Below are 16,975 nucleotides of genomic sequence, written 5' to 3'. Positions count from 1 at the left end.
ACATAACTTGTATAGTTTAAAATGATACTTATTTTGGCTATAAAAAATGATACTTATTTCTCTCTCTCTATATATGGTTAAATCATTTCTACCACGCTTTACGTATAGCAATGACAGATGTATGGTTATGATTTCACACATTTAATGCTTTAATCTTTTGTATAGTTATGATTAGGGGTGAAATTGGGCCGGGCTGGCTTACAGGGGCCTACGGCTCGGCCTACGTCAGGCGAGACCTATTCTTGTAAATTTTGTAAAATAGGTCGGGCTTGAGCCTTGAAAAAACTTGTTTAATAAAAAGGTCGTAGGTCCACTTTCACAAGGTCTGGCCTCTAAGCCTACAGGCCGGCGTATATTGTACTATTTATTTTAAATAAAATAAAATAGAATAAGTATGCCTTGAAGAAAAAACAAAAGATATAAATTTAATCAATTGCAATTATTTATAACTTAATTATATTTGATTATATTTTAATAGAAATCTATCTTTATTTCTTATGTAGGAGGAACCAACATCTCAGCATGTTAGATTGTGTATATGAATATATTAAAAAGTTTTTGGGAGAGGTTATACTTACTACAAGCATCATGATCTGTTTGTTGGATTCATGTAGTTATTTTAATTTACATAATATGAATTTGTTTGTTGGATCTGATAAAATATATGTTATTTAGTTTAAGCATTTTGCTTTTGAAAGTGACTTGAATGCAGATTGTATGAGTTTTGTTGTGATTCATGATTCTGTTTGGACGTTGAAATTATGATTTTTGGTTTAGCAACAGAATTTGATTATTTTGTAAAGTTGATTCATGATTATGCTTGGAAGTTAAAAATTAACAGGCTAACGAGCTAGGCCAGACCATTTGTTTTTTTATAAAGGGGTCAAACCAAGCTAACAGTTAGACTCGTACTAGGCTTGGGCCAGACCAAATTAAAATTTTTTCGCATAGGCTTGGGCTTTTCAGGGCAAACGCCCAACCTAGCCCACTTTCACCCCTAGTTATAATTTCCCGCATTTAATACTTTCACATATATATATGGTAAGTATTTGATTGCTACACGTACAACAACCGTAGAAATGTAAAGCCATATATATATATATATATATATATATATATATATATATATATATATATATATAGGGCTTATCGTTTCTCAAGCTGCTTGAGATAATCTTATCTCCGGCTACTAAATCATAACCATACAAAGATGGATCAATAGTGATAAAGAAAGAGAGAGAAAAATGAAATCATAACCATTCAAAGGTGATTGGATTAATATAAGAAAATAAAATAATAAAACGACGTAGTTTTGGGGTAGCCGGAGATAAACTTATCTCAAGCTGCTTGAGAAATATTTTTCTCATATATATATATATATATATATATATATATATATATATATATATATATATATATATATATATATATATATATATATAATTGATGGTGATTGGATTCCTTCTCATCGCTTAATGATATGCACAAGTGTTTGGCCATGATGTCACAATTCTTTGGGTACCAGGAGGAGCCAAATCCACGGATATTTGTTGGTAAACTCGAAATCTATAGGTATGGTTTTTACCTAATAAACAACGTGTGGTTCCACCACTTGAGTGATGTGTCACCTAAACATATAATTGATGTGGATCAAAGGTTAACTATCTTCCACTGATTTCAGAATATTGCCACTTGTCAAATCATGGAAATTAATTATTGATGTCCAAATATTCTTTAACACGATAGAAGTATAACAAACATGTTCTGGGAACAATCATAAAAGAGCTCTGCTCACCATGATTAAGGTTTGGTTTCAATCAACAATCATTATCTTTTTATTTTAGTATTTCCCTCTTAAATATGGAAAATAATATGCTTTCTGTGTGCTACGAGACATTATGTAACTTGAGGAAAAAGGGAAAGTACATGGAATTGGTGTAAGGGAATCTAAAAATAATAAGGTTTTTTTTTTTTATATTGTGAGATAAATAAAATGAGATTCATCAATTTATTTATTTTTTAAAAAGAGATACACCTCTTTTTATGTGAGTGTAACATAAGAAATGAATCTTATACATAGAGTATAATTTCCCAAATAATAATAGTATTTTGTCTGTTTTAAAATAATTATCATTTTAGAAGTTGTCGTTTATTTCAAGGTTTTATGTTTGTTATATTACATATCATAATTTTACTTTCCTACACACACAACAAAGGAGGAGAGAGAAAATAGAATGATAAAAGAGAGAGAAATATGTGGATCCCACCTCTTTGATGTGTGTGTAGAAAAATAGAGTTATGTTATGTAACATAACAAATATAAAACCCTTATTTTAAACTATTTATTATTCTAAATTTTTTTAAAAGATTATTACTGCAAACTTCATGTTAGGATTGTATATTACTTCATGGCAACATCACCTACCAATGCTACCATATTCTATAAGACTTGAGACTTAAGAGACTCGAATGCAATCGAAGACTATATGAATTAAGATTAAAAGTGACCTAACATGCTAGTTATTGTCACCTACAAATAATTTTCTCGACATATCAGAAAATTATTAGTAGTAGTTACACTTTAAAATGATCCAAAATTTCAATACTCATCTAGTTTTTTATATGGAGCTTCGAACCAGGCCAAAGACTCTACGGCCACTATTCAATACGATAGAAAGAAGAAATGAGCTATGTACAGTTTGGAACTAACGTATTATTAGAATTCGACCTTTATCAGCCTTAGATATTGCGAGAGCATGGCAAACGTATGGTCTGTGTTAATTCATAAGGGCCTGTGGGCTTATACATTACATAATGAAATGAATGTTGCGCATACCTAATTTAGCAATACAAATTAACTTGACATTCATTAACATCAAACGATTTAGAATAGGTAATATGAACATGTACACGTCATTAGAGACGTGTTAGTGGTGATTGGGTGAATCACTTGATGAGTGGTTAATTTGTATGATATCATAATTATAACCAAAAATTAAAGAGAGAGGGAAGAGTGAAGAGAATAGCAATGTTTCCAAGAAGATAATTTTATTGATCTATAAGCGTATAAATAATGGGATAATATCGTTAAAAAGGGATTGTATTGTGTTGTATCTTACCAGTTTTGTATATTAACTTTATTTATAGATTTTCAATCATGAAAAGTTACAATAAAATAAAGAGGAGCGTTCCACACCAAAAAAATAAAAATAAAATAAAGAGGAGCGTTATACTTATCACATAAAAGTTTTACAACCTTTTGCAACCTATTTTTTTTACTGTTGACTTCTGTCAATTCAACGGTTATAATTTTTTCGGGTCACATTTATTATTAATTATTAATTTTTAAGAAATTATAACCGTTGGATCGACGAAAATCAACAGTCAAAAAATAAGTTGTAACAAATTGTAAAACTTTTAGGTTGTAAGAATAACGTTCCTCTAAAATAAATGATAAAATTTAATATTCTTAATTACACAAAATTAACCCCTAGAGATTACACGATTTATTTTCATAAATCCTTAAAAGTTAAATGTTTTGGTATTATTGCTTTGGGTTCATGGACATTCTTATTAAAATTATTTATAGTAAAAACATTGAAGTTGATTAAGGAAAAAAAAATAATGTTTTATAGACCTAAATATTACGAAATTCTCTAAAATACATATAAACATAAGATATAAAATTTTTAAATTTTATATTCATGCTTAAAATTTTTAAATAATAAGATTTACTTTGAATTTTAAATAGATGACCCAAATCTAATATCTAACGTATAATTAATTTTAAAAATTATTTTTTTAAATTTATATTGATATGTATTAGAAAAGTTAGATTAAGAGATTAACTTATAATCAAGAAGTGTACTTAAATTAATATATAAAAGCAGTTTGGTAGATTAGTAAGTTATGTAACCAACCATGCAAAACATTCATCATGCATGATTTATTCTTCAAAAAAGTAGTAAAAGATATCATTTTTGAAGAAAAATATCAATATAAAACAAATTGATATATTATATAATTTCAAAATTGTTATATTATAGGAGGTTAATATCTTTTTTTTTTTACTAAGATGGTAGCTCAGTTGGTGTCAGGAAACTGAGCAGATGAGTGTGAGGGCATGTGTTCGATCTTTCCTATTACTGTCGTTGAGAGGGGTTTAAAACCTTAATTCCAGGACCTACTCCAAATTGGACTAGTCGCAAAGTGATAGACCGATTGAAATATCTCAAAAAAAAAAAAAAAAACCTATCTTTTGCGAAAATACTTGTATCCTTTAACACTTGGTGATCAATAGGTGGCTATGTGACATTTCTGAGTTGAAATATAATTATAACAAGTTAGTATGCTCTTGAATTTTCATGTTTTATATGATTACTTAATCTTTAACTGTAACTTAAAAAATATCGTTCACTATTTTACAAAAATTATATATCAGTAAAAAATAATCAAAAGATAAATCTCATATATATCTCTTAGTATACACACACACACACGTTTATGTATTAATTTTTTCACTAAAAACTTCATGATAATTAATTTTAAAATTTCTATTTGAAAATATTGAAGAGAATGAAATATTATAAAATATACATATTTTAGTAAAATAACTTATTATGTTTAAGTTTTAATTAAATTAGAAAATAACTAAATATTAACTAAAAATCATTAAATATAGCGGTGAAGGTATTGCATATTGTTTTAACAAATCATAAAATAATATTTTTATAGGAGATATTTTATTTTCTGTACACATAAAAATATGTAGTGCTCATATTTTCTTTTTATCTCTTTTCTCTACACTTGATCCCATGTCATTTTTACATGTATGTAGGAAATAATTTTATCTCTTATCAAATATCAAACTCATATAAAAAACACTACACTAAATTCCACCAAAAAAAAAAACTACACTAATAAAATAAAAAGAGGCACACACAGAACTTGGAATTAGTAAAAGAGCCCGCCGCAACAAAAAGTGGCCTACGGCCTCATTATTGAGTATTGGGCCAATGCCCAAATAACATCTATTGTTATTTAGATAGAACTGTTTTATCGTAAAAGCACGTTAGATAAAAAGTGAAAAATATAATTTTTGCGTTGGGTTGGAAATTTCTGATTAAGTATGGTTATAAATTTATTTTTTCCATAAAAATTCGTAATTATAAGCTGCTCAACTTTAAACTCACTTTACATAAAATCAAAATCATTTGAAATTAAGTTTGTATATACTCACCAAAACATGTTAAGATTTCTTACTTTTAAATGGAACTAAACCTATGCAACTTTATTTGCTTTTGCTATTCCTAGCTAGATTTCTACCTTAAAATGAAAGATTGAGTTAGAAAGCTTATGTGGATTTTTCTTTTTGTAACTTCTCGATCCCTAATGAACAGTTAAACTCTATACTTGGTCAAATTCCAACAGACAATCAAGAAGAATCTTTAGAAGGAGTGATTACTGAAAGCACAAGACAAAACAGAATATTGATAAGTCTCAACAGTAAATTATCAAGAGGCAATCCAATCTTTATCAGAACTACTTATTTAGCACATATGAAAATGAGCTCACCTCATTGGTTGTTCTTATATATTTTATTGCTACAAATGTTTTAACTTTCAAGCCATAAAAAAAAGGGAATTCTTCCATTACAAACTTGGCTTCACCTTAAAAAAGAAAGATGAAAAAAAAAACTATTGTTGGGTTTAGGTATCAAAATCAAACAAATCATTAGAATGTACAAAATAACCAAAAAATTAAACTGAATCATAAATCAAACCGAACTGCATTCAAAATAAGGGTTTGTTTTTTCTAAAGTTACTTTAGATAACTTTATCTAATGTTCATCGAAACGACGTCGTTTTGGGACGCAAATCATGGTGTTTTTGTAATTTTAATTTATTTCAGGGTTATAATAGTCTTTATCATTCTAATTTTTTAATTTTTCAACCCAAAACGACGTCGTTTTGATGAACAACAGACAAAGCTGTCTAAAGTAACATCAGAAACTTTTTCCCCTTAAAATAATCAGCTTTTAAAAATCAATTTATGAACCGAACTAGTTTTTAAAGAATCAGTTCATGAATCAAATTGATTTTTAAAACTAGTTCAAGAACCGAATCATTTTCGAACCGAACCGAATCATTTTTATTATTTTATTTCTTTATTTCTTTAATTTTTTTTTCTTTTTAGAATAAGATCAACTTGAACCAATTCCAAACTGTTTCTAACAAAATTGAATTATTTTCGAATTGAATTATTTTTAAATTAAACTGAATTATTTTCGAACCGAATCGTTTAAATTAATTCGATTTAGTTTTTAAAAAAATACAATTCAATTTGACTGGTACACACCCCTCTGAAACCATAATGGCAGGACAAAGTGGAAGTGTGGAATAGGTGAGATGAATTCTGAACCACAAGGTTAAGGATGCATGCTTGAAAAGGGTATTTCAGGCACGTAAGCGTCTCTAGAGAGCTCCTTATCCAATGCTGGTCCCCATAGACAAAAGAGTCTTTATCACCACAAGCAACCATTTCTCAACAACTGTCATGCATCATGGCTCATGCACCAAATATATGAATAAACGCAATTAATTTGCTCTTCATCATGTGCTGAGATTCACTTCAGGTTAAGCGTATGCGATATGGTTATTGTGATCGTTCATGACATTTGGTTCATAATGGTATATCTGAGCACATCCACACTACAAGACGAAATTAGATAATGCTAACGGAGCATATCCACGTTATAACACGAAATTAGAAGTTTTACCAACATGTAAAATTAAACTGGTCCTGCACCCTTGCAAAAACAAGTATTTATTTGTTATATGCAACGTACATATTTACAAAGAAATTATATGCATTCAAATTTTGCACATGAATTATGACTACAAGTGCTATTGGTAGTTGCCACTTTCACAGCTTGCCCATGTACACAAAAATTGTCATTTGTATCAAAATTGTAGTTATAGACACAGGAGATTATAATATATATTTGTATGAATTTTTTTTATGGTAAATTAATGTTTGCAGAATTTTATTTGCATTCATCATAGAGTTATTCTAAAGAATTTTTGTTAATAATCTTGATCAATATATTGCCTTTTTTTTCATGTAGTTGTTATTTTGAATATGTTATGCTCAATAAGCCATGAAATTCATTATCTGTTAATTTTTTGAAACAAAATGATTTATTCTTTGTAACATCATATTTTGTAGTACAAAATTTTTCTAAATGTCAAACTAATGAATTGTAATGATGAAATTGCTTTCAATGCTGCAGCCAATTAATAAGAGAAAAGTTTTATAACACGGTTCCTTTTATGGAGCACTTTCTCAATGCTACAGGAGTATCTATTCCCTTATTAAAGTACGAGAGAAAATAAATATAAAGACAAGAGTAATATAATTATATTATTATTTTTTCTTTTAATAAAAAATGTAATAAGTGCTCGGTAAAAGTTCCACAAGGAATCATTGTAGAAAAAACCAATAAAATAAAAGTAGGTATACGTGACTTTTTCCTTTTCTTTTTTAACGATAGATTCCTATTCTCTTGTCTTACTGTAATAAAATAAAGATAGGTATAAAAATAAAGGGAAATTTATTATTCATGTTGCTGCAAATTTTTTTTTCTTTTTAACAGACGTTATAATTATGTATTTTAAAGAATGTATAGTTATAATATTAAATTTTTTTTCTTTATTGTATAAATAAGTTATGAATAAGAAGTTGGAAGAGTCATGTCTCTTCGAGTGGTATCTTTTCATTTGTGAACAGTCGCGCCTATTCGAAAATGAACAGTGGCGCCTCTTCGAAAACGAACAGTCATGCTTTTTCGTGATCAAACAATCATGTCTTTTCGTTTTCGAATAGTCGTATTTCTTCGGCTCGTGACCGTTCATTTCCTATAAATACCTGTGTTCAATGAATTCAAATATTAATTTCGTGAATCCTTTCAATCCCCACATATAGCCTTTATATGCGATTGATCTGTGTTTGTTGTGTCCGTCGGTATTGTTTTTTTTGGTTGTGCCACCGTCAAAACAAAGGTAACCTGTTTTATTTTGAGAGACATTTGTCCATGAACCTTAGGCACCATTGAGAGAACAAAATTGCTTTAAACACACAGTATTTAATACTGAGCTCGGATATGATTTTCATGCCTTGCATATTGCAGCTTGATTTTATTTGATTGCATGTAATTTTGTGTTTTATTGATATCACTATAACTAACAACACAGGTTTTTACATTACCACAACTAACATTCTTTCTCTTCAGGAGTTATGTGTTCATGTGGAGAGAAAGAATTTTTTTTTATTATAGATATATACTTTCAAAAATACATAGTTATAATGGGTATCATAAGAATTTTTGTTTTTATAGCAACACGAAAAAAAAAAGACTTAAAAATAAAATATGAGTGCCGTTATTTTTTTTTTCTTCTGAAATTATTACGTACACATGTAATGGTAAGACCGATATCATGTATTTAGGAACGACAATGGACTGGTTCAATGAGCTTTCGCGATTCAATTCAACTTTCAAAATTTGATTACAAAGTCTACTAAGTTAAATTTTAAACTCAAATTTGAATAAGTAAACGCTGCGCCATCTTATAAAAACTTTTATTCCACTCAAGACAGAGGAAAGTAACAGGCTAACAGCTTAATATAAGTTTCAAGAAGATGTGTCGATCTCTGCCATGCGTTTGCAAGAGCAAGACAACTCTTACCAAACAAAAGCTCCTATTATTTTATTTTTTTTATACCAAAGAAAGTTGACTTAAGTGATACATACTTGATTTCGTTTAAGTAAATTTTTGCGTTCAACTATTTGTGAATATAAAAAATTCTTTTTCGAAGAGTTAGCTTTGCTATGATGTGGATGTTATGTTTCTGCTTCAAATAGAATTATCTCCCATATTAAAAAAAAAAGCTCCTTTTATTTTATTTTAGTTCTAATCTCTAAAAATGTTCCTTTATTATGACAATTGACTTTGATTAGTATAATAGCCGGTAATGGGACAATTCAGAGTATACTTAATAATAAAAATTCGAAAGTCCAAGGAAATATGCTTGAAATGCTTGTTTCAAGTTTCAACACTCAAATTGGCATACCATAAAGTAGACCTAAGATCTAAACAAGCTATCAAATACAATGATTGTCGACAAAAATATGTTCTTAAACAGCATGGTTATTATAAATTAAGCTAATAATTCATAGCCCTTGGCAACATGTTATGATATATATATATATAACAAAAAAAAAGAAAAAGGTACTTGATAGGAAAAAAATAAGAACAACCTTAGGAACCTTATCTAAAATATTAGTAAAGGGAGGCTTTTTCCTTTGGTGCTCTTTAAGGGACCAAAAACAATTTTCATCCACTCGTAACACACCCCTATCTGATTTAGAAAAGCCAAGAAAGAGAGTCATAGGCCATCAACCCCTATTTTACACGAGTCTCTCATACTACGCTTCCCATACTGTCTCAGGGTCTGTGACACAGAGACACACACTGGGTGCATTTTCAGTTGAACCCACTTCAAGTTTGCAGCTTTAGCCGTTTTTCCACTGTGTTCTGGTGAGTTTCTTTGTGCCATTTCATTCATACTCTTCTGTGATTGGGGAAACTTGACATGTAACTGCATTGTTCTCCTCTTGGTATGAATTCTCTGCTTATTCTTACTATTTGTTTTTTTTTTGACACACTGGTAAGAAGTTTTTGGCTTTGAAAAACAGTCCCTTTGTATGTAAGTGTATCTTTCTAGTGTAACTCATCCCCATGGCCATGTCATTAAAGGAAAAATTTCAAGACTGATGCTAATGAAAATGCTCGATGGTTCAAAAGCCAGGCTTGTTGAGTGCTAAACTGCAGATTATGATCTTCACTTCTACCATTAAATATCAAAATTTGTTTTTGGTCAAATAATGCTTCTGATGTTGTAAATGGAAAAAAAAAAAAAAGGGGTGCGGTTTATTTTGTTATTTGGAGATGCTTTCAGAGACCTGGTTTACAAGAAGCTTGTTTCAATTATGTTAATGAAACGGGGTAGGGAATAGGTCGTAGTTTTATGATCATGAACAAAAAGTAAACTCTTTTGAGCCTTACACTTGTCACTTTATTTATCTGCATATTGTAAAACATAACTCACTTTTTCATCATTATATGCTTCTAATGATTAAAAAAAGTTCCCACTTTCTAGTCTAGCAAATTAAAATTTCATTTTATATACAATCAGACCAGACAAGTTTTAAATCCCATGTTGTGGTTACTGGTTAGCAAGCTAATAGTGCTGGATCATCATGGTTTCTTTGTATGCCTAATATAAATTTACACAGATAGATATTACTGTGAAGAAGGAGAACAAAAACTGAAATATACTACAAGGAAAAGCTAAAGTAGCAGTTAATAATGCCTCACTGTAATGGTTCAGAGGGGGTGGATCTGATTAAAGACAAAGTTTGATTGTGTGTAACTATGGATAGATCATAGATATTGTCTTAAGTCTGAACTCCAATCAAATTTTTAGTAAATTATACTCTCCACTTCATTGGTTAGATAAACATATTTGATTTGACTATCAAAGCATTCTTGCACATTTTCTTGAATGATTATTTCTCTGTTGATTTTTTGCATCTAATATGATGTTATGCAATGTGCATCTTATAGAGTGTGGCGATGACCCGACTAGTATGATCATAAGTAGTCGTCATTTGAGCATGGTTGATGTAAGATAAACGTCATTTTCTAAATCATGATGCTTTTTGCTTTAACTTAATGATGATATCTAGTCAATACTGATTCTTTTCTCTTGGAGGGGAAGGGGTATGTTTTCATAGCTACATTTTGTTGTGTAAGGATCAGAAAATAACACAGATTTTGCACTTTTCACACGCTAAGTTAGGTTTAAGAAGGATTTGATGATTGCTTTAGAATGATTTTATGTGTGGCTTCATTAGTCATCATTTAAGAGTGGTTGCATGACAGCTGATAAGCATTATGCATTGAATTATTAATGCTGTTTAGTTTTTTCTTGCTTAATATTAAACATGAAATTGTATTATGTGATCTAATTAGATTTTGTTCTTTGGGTGGGGGTTCTCATGACTACTTTATGTAGTAAGAAGCAGAACATGGCACAGATTTTGGCACCCTCTACTCAATGGCAGATGAGAATCACAAAAACCTCTCCCAATGCAAGTCCCATTACATCGAACATGTGGAGTTCTTTATTGTTGAAACAAAATAGGAAAGTTGCTCCTAGCAGTTCTGCTAAATTTAGAGTTCTGGCAATCAAGTCTGAAAATGGCACCATCAACAGGCTAGAGAGTCTACTTAATTTGGATGTCACTCCATATACTGACAAGATAATTGCTGAGTACATTTGGTATTCCATTCTACTCTGTCTCTGTTTGTATCCCATATTGTAGCCAATCAAATTACGAATAAGTATTTCCTTTTTCCTGCTTCTGTATGAGGATGCAAGGTGTTTTAAACTCTGACTTTTTTTTTATGAAAACAGGATTGGAGGGACAGGAATTGATGTTCGCAGTAAATCAAGAGTATGTTATTTATAATGTTGTAAATAGGCTGAGAGAAATAATTCCTACCATTTTAGTCATTTGATTTATCTCATGCTATTTATGATAATCCTATGTATATATATTTTCAATTTTCAGACAATAGCAAGGCCAGTTGAGCATCCCTCTGAGCTCCCTAAATGGAACTACGACGGATCTAGCACTGGACAGGCACCGGGTGAAGATAGTGAAGTAATTCTATAGTAAGAATTTTGGTTCTAATACTTCTATTAGTGTTACTAACTTACTCCACACCATAGCAGTTTTAATTCTAGTATTTTTTCCCCCCAGTCCTCAAGCAATTTTCAAAGATCCTTTCCGCGGTGGCAACAATATTTTGGTAAGAGCTGTTATACTTGAAAGAGGTCCCACGGCATGTTGATTGAAATTAAAATACAGATATTATGAAGTTAATTGATTTATTTTGTTTTGCAAAGGTCATTTGCGATAATTACACACCAGCAGGTGAGCCTATCCCTACAAACAAGCGGCACAGAGCTGCTGAAATCTTCAGTAACCCAAAGGTCCAGGCTGAAATTCCATGGTATATATTATACTCAGTTATCTTTACAAAGATAAATACAATTTTGTGATGATTAATTGCATGATTTTGGAATTTATTTATTTATTTATGGTTTAATGTTATCAACTGTTGTTGGATGGTGGGAAATTGTAACTCGGTATTTCACTCTATGATGCACAAACCTATTCGATATATGATGATTAGTGGCCAAAAAAATGATATATGATGACTTAATAATGCCAATTAATATTCTGGCATGAACAGTTTTTCTTATCTAGTGATGCCTAACCTATTAGACATGAGATTTTTCCGTTGTCATTTTATCACTCACTGAAATATTAGATAACTAAACTTTTGGTGTTGAATTATGATGTTGTATGTTGACTGTTCAAAGGTATGGAATAGAACAAGAGTACACCTTACTTCAAACAAATGTGAAATGGCCTTTGGGTTGGCCGGTTGGAGGTTATCCTGGTCCGCAGGTAATGTCACTTGTAGTTTCTTTTGTGTTTTATTCACATTTCACAGGAAATTGTGAATTTCATATTGCAGATTTAATTAGGTATTCCTTCATATGCCAGGGCCCTTATTACTGTAGTGCCGGGGCAGATAAGTCATTCGGACGTGATATATCTGATGCTCATTACAAGGCTTGCTTATATGCCGGAATAAACATCAGCGGTACCAATGGGGAAGTTATGCCTGGGCAGGTACACCTCTCGCTGTTCCCTTTGTTTTAAGACTTACGAACATATGAACTCAATTTTTATCATAATTTCTTCTATGAATATTGCAGTGGGAGTATCAAGTTGGTCCTAGTGTAGGTATTGAAGCTGGTGATCATATCTGGGCTTCAAGGTACCTCCTTGAGGTAATTCATTTTTTTACCTACTTCTGGTTTATATATATATATATATATATATATATATATATATATATACCGTTCTACCATTTGATAGAAATGTTGAGCCTTCGATAGAATTAGTTATGAAAAAATGTCACAGTATCTTAATTCTGTAGAGGTTTCTGGTTCAATATATTATGTTAAGAACTTCTTGTTCTTGTGCAGGTACATTTTAAGAACTGGCTATTTGCTAAACTAGATATATTGTTATTTGTGTATGTTTACCTGAGAATTGCACCATTTGCCTTTAGTTATGCATCATTAATAATTATCAACAGAAAATTTTTGTCTGTATATCTTCTTTTTAACTCTTTCCTCTTTTTCCACAGGCGGATATGTCCCTAAATTAGATTTTTTTTTCTTTCGTCTATTTTATTCAATTCTTAAGTATGTCTAGAGTTTTAAGATCATGAAAGGTAATTCAGCATTCATAAGAACAAATTTGAAGACAGGTGAAAGGCTCATGCCATTGCTTATACTGAAAATAGTTTTTCTCGTGTAAACATAATTTTGTGCTTATTCTTTCTCCCCTGTCCAGTTTTGTATCTTCTAATTAAACATATTACATTTTTGTCTGTTGACAGAGAATTACTGAACAAGCTGGTGTTGTTCTTTCCCTTGATCCAAAACCAATTGAGGTACTATAATGCTTTAGTTCACAGTATTTCTTATCCTATGATAATTTTACTAATTGTTTTGGTTTTAACCCTGACAGGGTGACTGGAATGGTGCAGGATGCCACACCAATTACAGGTTTTTGTACATGCCTTTGTCATGAATCATAATTGCATGTGTCTTATTGATCATAATTGCATGTGTCTTATTGACTTGCTAAATTACTAGTTGATAAATATCATTTACTTTTTAGTACGAAGAGCATGAGGGAAGAAGGAGGCTTTGAGGTGATAAAGAAGGCAATTTTGAATCTATCTCTTCGCCACCAGGTTCACATTAGTGCATATGGAGAAGGAAATGAGAGAAGGTTGACAGGAAAGCACGAGACAGCAAGCATTAACACATTTTCTTGGGTACTATTTCAAAATTGCCAATACCTATTATTGTTTAAGACAGGGTAATCAAGCATGAAGGTAATCTTCTTGTGTGAAACATCCTAATAAAATTGAACTTGCAGGGAGTGGCTAACCGTGGTTGCTCAATCCGTGTGGGAAGAGACACAGAGAAGAATGGCAAAGGTAAGTCGCCAACAATCTATCTTGGATGATTGCTAATTGCCAATATAACAAATTCAGCTTATCATTAGGCTTACGGATTCGCACTCTCTTGCCATGGCACACTGGTGTTTTTTGTTTCAGTGTTCTCCTTCATGTGTTGCAAAATCACATGCCTTTCTTTCCTAATTTTGTTGTTTTGAGGAAATTGTCATTGTATTCTGTTATCACTGATCTCATTCCAATTTTTTCATTCATTTCTTTGTTGTTCCAAACATATTTTTAATACCAGCAAATTAATATCATGACCATTTAATTTCTGAAATCTACAAGTGTTACCATATATTATTTTTTGTTTACCTCTTGATCATAGGTTACTTGGAAGATAGGCGTCCGGCTTCAAACATGGATCCATATGTGGTGACAGCATTACTGGCAGAGACTACACTATTGTGGGAACCAACTCTAGAGGCTGAAGCTCTTGCAGCTCAGAAGATAGCATTAAAGGTCTAAATCTATTGATTGATGTCATTCCGGATGGAGTCATTAGTTTGTGTGGAGCTGGAAAGCTCTTTCACTTTCCTTTTAGATTATTTGTATTCTAAAGATCTTGTTTGGATGAAAGAGGTTGGCATGCCCATTTATTGGTTGTCAGATGAAATGCACATTGTATATCAGAAATTTCGTTGGTTATATTTGCATCTGGACAAATTACATTGATGCTTGGTTATATTCAATGTTTCTTTGTATACCCCCCCCCCCCCCCCCCCCCCCCCCCCCTCCTTAAAATTTTCACTTACAACCCATAGCATGGACTGAGTGGTGGGAGAGAACCTCGGTTCGAATCCCACCAACACCATCTGAAGAGGAGTATAAGTACCGTAATTTTTGGACTCGCACCCGAACTCTGGATTAGTCCCATAGGTGGTTCAAAGAGTCGAACCCGTGGGGATACCAGAGGTTCTGATTCGTCTCAGAGAGATAATTAGAATCAGTTTCCAAAAAAAAAAAAAGAAAAAAGAAAAAAAAATCACTTACAAGTTCTTTGTTTGGGCTGGGACTAAGCTCAATTTAATAAAATTGAGAACCTTCAAACCATACAAAGAACAATGGCATATTAGTTCAAACCATGAATGAAAAGATTCTTGCTCCCTTCACAGGCAAATCGGATCATGTTGGAAAAGAATACAAGCAACATTTGTGTGTGCGCGCGTCAAATGTTGGCAAAAAAGAACCATGTTGCTGAACTACCTTTAGTGGATATTTTCTGGTAAAATAATGGGGAGAATAAATCTTGGCTTAGATAAGTCGTTTAATGTTACATTTGTGTTTGAGCTTGAAAGGTGGAATGCCGCCAACTTACACACACATACAGTAGCCATGTCTTCACTAACATGAGTACACACTCACTTTACTAGCGATGGGGTGAGCCTCATTGCCTATTTAGTGGACAAAAAGAGGGAGCAGGGGCATTCCGAGAATCGAACTCGGGACCTCTCGCACCCAAAGCGAGAATCATACCACTAGACCAAATGCCCGGATATGATAAAGCTGATATTTGCACATATTGATCAATTCAATAAGTAACTTCAAATTTAAATGTTTATTATTTTAAGATAAACAATTGTAGGATACCAAAAAAAATAAACAATTGTATTTTAATATAGGAAAATAATTCGTTTATAAACTTTTTTTACAAATTTCTTCAAATTATATTATGTAAACAAAAAATTTATAAATATAACTATCCCTTTTAATATATACTTATTAATTTTTCACATTCTAGTATGCTTTTCCCAACGTGTAAAATAAATATTATAAAAGGATAGATTATTCTATCTATATTTTTTATACTTATCTTGCCTATCACTTTTCAATACCATTTGATCGAAATCTCAACTAACCTTTATAATTTCTCTTTCCTTTTGAGATTTTAATCTAATAGTGTTGAAGATTGATAGACAAGACATACATAGAAAAAAGATAGGTATAATAACCTATCTCTATTATAAATTATATAACGTTTGTATTTGTCTTTATACTCCTTGCATGTTAAAATAAGGTCCATTTTTTCTTATATTATTGAAAAAAAATTATTTTATGTCACATATTATAACTATGTACTCTGACGAATATATAATTATAATATTAAAATTATTTTTTCTCTCTTTTCATTTCAACCGACAACTCTTGAAGAGAGGGGAAATAATATTTTTAAACTATTGGTTCATTTTTTCTAATGTTATCTAGATTTTTTTTAATATTTACCAAAATGATGTTATTTTGGATAGGGGTGTTCATCAACCGATCCAAACCGATTCAAACCGCGGTAACCGAACCGAAAAACCGATAACTGAATAAACCGAAAACCGAAAAATCGAAAACAAAAAAAAACGCGCAAATTTTAATTGGATTGGATCGGTTTTGGGATTTAGATGAAAACCGATCCAATCCAAACCGATCTAATATATTAATTTTTCTCTACCTACTTGGGTCTTTCCTCAATCATAGTCCAAAAATTTCTAAACCCAAGACTCATTAACCCATCAACTAAACCCAAGAAAAAAATCTAGTCACATCTCATTAACAAAATTTTATCTATGTAGAGCTTCATATCTCATTGTCCAAAAAAAAGAGCCAACTCATCTCACAGAGATAATTAGGGTTAGGTAACTCCAACAAAAAAAAGTATATTGTTATAACGAGTGAGATAAGATAAAATTTTCTTTGGAGCAACAGTATGATTTCCCTTGAAATAAATGTTTCGTATGATTTGAATATGA

The 16,975-nt window shown here is 31.1% G+C and overlaps 1 protein-coding gene and 1 non-coding gene across 2 annotated transcripts; one reads left to right on the top strand and one right to left on the bottom strand.

Moving 5' to 3' along the window:
- Positions 1-9,439: 9,439 nt before the first annotated feature.
- LOC133293346 (glutamine synthetase leaf isozyme, chloroplastic) lies at positions 9,440-14,912 on the top strand. The gene is made up of 14 exons (XM_061491898.1): positions 9,440-9,596; positions 11,137-11,403; positions 11,539-11,578; positions 11,696-11,799; positions 11,888-11,936; positions 12,034-12,140; positions 12,514-12,601; positions 12,701-12,829; positions 12,916-12,990; positions 13,608-13,661; positions 13,739-13,776; positions 13,892-14,051; positions 14,156-14,216; positions 14,566-14,912. Exons 2-14 carry the CDS (start codon positions 11,150-11,152, stop codon positions 14,703-14,705), a joined length of 1,299 nt encoding a protein of 432 aa, XP_061347882.1. The 5' UTR covers positions 9,440-9,596; positions 11,137-11,149; the 3' UTR covers positions 14,706-14,912.
- Positions 14,913-15,658: 746 nt separating this feature from the next.
- On the bottom strand, positions 15,659-15,730 carry TRNAP-UGG (transfer RNA proline (anticodon UGG)). Its single transcript has one exon. It is a non-coding gene; the product is annotated as a tRNA-Pro (tRNA).
- Between the last annotated feature and the right edge of the window lie 1,245 nt (positions 15,731-16,975).

This window comes from Gastrolobium bilobum, unplaced genomic scaffold (genome assembly GCF_033153095.1).
Source record: "Gastrolobium bilobum isolate Gb01-03AN ecotype WA unplaced genomic scaffold, APGP_CSIRO_Gbil_v1 utg3209, whole genome shotgun sequence".
NCBI classification, from domain to species: Eukaryota; Viridiplantae; Streptophyta; class Magnoliopsida; order Fabales; family Fabaceae; genus Gastrolobium; species Gastrolobium bilobum.
The sequence above is the reverse complement of the archived record's forward strand: the minus strand, read 5'-3'. Positions and strand labels throughout refer to the sequence as shown.